The 2240-nt window shown below is 39.1% G+C and overlaps 1 protein-coding gene across 1 annotated transcript in view; it reads left to right on the plus strand.

Moving 5' to 3' along the window:
- ATF7IP2 (activating transcription factor 7 interacting protein 2) overlaps window positions 1-2240 on the plus strand; it is a 101857-nt gene that overhangs the window by 56343 nt on the left and 43274 nt on the right. Inside the window, exon 7 of the mRNA XM_011961389.1 lies at window positions 1004-1138. Within this exon, the coding sequence (XP_011816779.1) occupies window positions 1004-1138 (135 nt within the window). The remainder of the gene's footprint in view (window positions 1-1003; window positions 1139-2240) is intronic.

Here is a 2240-nt window from a genome sequence, read left to right on the forward strand (position 1 = left end):
GGCTCACTGAAACCACCTCCCGGGTTCAAGCAGTTCTCCTGTCTCAGCCTCCTGAGTAGCTAGGACTATAGTCGCCTGCCACCATGCCTGGCTAATTTTTGTATTTTTAGTAGAGTCGGAGTTTCACCCTGTTGGTCAGGCTGGTCTTCAACTCCTGACCTCGTGATCTGCCCACTTCGGCCTCCCAGAGTGTTGAGATTACAGGCATGAGCTATTGCACCTGGCTGGCTTCTTTCAGTTTTAGCACTATGTTCTAACTAGCTGAGCTAACCAGCCGATTGATATTTAAATTTTAACAATAAGAAAGCCACACCCTAAAAAAGTTATGGAAGTAGTGGTGATTATCTTGCATATTTATTTCTTTCATATCAATTCAGTGTTTTTTATTTTATGGTGCTCTTTTGTGTATTACCTTATGTTTCTATAAAAATCCTTTTGAGTATCACTTGTTCAATATGTATTATATTATCTACTTATTTGTCAAGAAAGAAAATGAAGCTCAAAAGTAATGCGACTGAGTAAAGGGTCAGGTAGCTTATTAGTGGTAATGTCCAGTCTCACACTTGTGTAATTTGTTCTATATCTACTACAGACCAACCATTTTCATCAGGCTCTGGTTTTCAGATAAGTAGAGTTCCTTTATATGGAATACTAACTAGGAGTTATGGACATTAAAAAATATAAATGGTATATAGTCTTTCAATTGTTTCTATAATGTATAATGTGGAATTCAAGTGGAACTGCAGGAAACTAAAGTTAGCATTATGAGAATAAATTTCTAACATGTCCAGTATACTTAAATATTGGGTGTGTTCTGAGTTTAATATCCAAGTTTTATAAAACTTACTGGTATAGTTATATAAACATACAAATATAAATAAATAAACTATAATTGGTTATAGTAAATCTGGAAAAGAGCAAGGCTTTTTTTTTTTAAGTAGAAAGTAAAATTGCTTTTAAATTTGAAATGTGGGGTGTTTTGGTTTTTATTTTAAAATTCTAGGTCAGACATTTGATTCAACAGGAGATCTATAGTATAAATTACGAACTATTTGATAAGAAACTGAAAGAATTGAACCAACGCATTGGGAAGACAGAGTGCAGAAATAAACATGAAGGAATAGCTGATACACTCTTGGTAAGTTTTGATTTCATTTTAGCCCTTTTTAGGGGAGTGGGGAGTGTTCTTGCTCTGTTGCTCAGGCTGCAGTACAGTGGCTCACTGCAGCCTCTGCCTCCTGAGCTCAAGCAGTCCTCCCACCTCAGTCTCCAGAGTAGCTGGGACTACAGGCACACACCACCATGCCCTGCTAATTTTGGGGATTTTTTTTGTAGAGATGAGGTTTTACCAGTTGCCCAGGCTGCCCTCAAACTCCTGAGCTCAAGTGATTCTCTAGCCTCAGCCCCCCAAAGTGCTGGGACTACAGGCGTGAGTCACCACACCTGGCCCATTTGAGTCCTTTTAAAAGGAAGAATTTGGTGATATTTTTCATATTAGCAAAGGAAAACGATAAAGGAAGACATACCTGATTCCTGGCCATTAGCCTAATGTAAGAACGTATCATAGACAATGTAATTTATTATAGCTTAGCAATATTGGCTTTTGAGAAATATTCATAGAACTGTTAGGCATTCTGTGTCAATTGACAGGCTTAATACTTAGGCAATTTTGGCTGGGCACAGTGGCTCATACCTGTAATCCCAGCACTTTGGGAGGCCAAGGTGGACAGATCACAAGGTCAAGAGATCAAGACCATCCTGGACAACATGGTGAAACCCAGTGTCTACTAAAAATACAAAAATTAGTTGGGCATGGTGGCATGTACCTGTAGTCCCAGCTACTCGGGAGGCTGAGGCCGGAGAATTGCTTGAACCAGGGAGGCAGACGTTGCAGTGACCTGAGATTGCGCCACTACACTCCAGTCTGTTGACAGCAAGACTCCATCTCAAAAAACAAAACAAAATTATATAGGCAGTTTCTTTTAAATCTAAATATATCCTTTATTAGAACTTGTATAACCTGTTTCAAGCTTTTTTTTTACTTTTTGTTTTCCTCTTCTAGGATTACTTGCTGACTGATGTTTTTACCCACATTAATTTTATTGTAGACCAGTTAGAAGTTTGAGTGTTTTGTTTGTTTGTTTGAGATGGAGTCTTGCTCAGTCGCCCAGGGTGGAGTGCAGTGGTGCAATCTCAGCTCACTGCAAGCTCTGGACTGCAAGTCCCAGTAGCTGGGACTA

The sequence above is a fragment of the Colobus angolensis genome, unplaced genomic scaffold (assembly GCF_000951035.1).
Source record: "Colobus angolensis palliatus isolate OR3802 unplaced genomic scaffold, Cang.pa_1.0 Scaffold55, whole genome shotgun sequence".
Taxonomy (NCBI): domain Eukaryota; kingdom Metazoa; phylum Chordata; class Mammalia; order Primates; family Cercopithecidae; genus Colobus; species Colobus angolensis.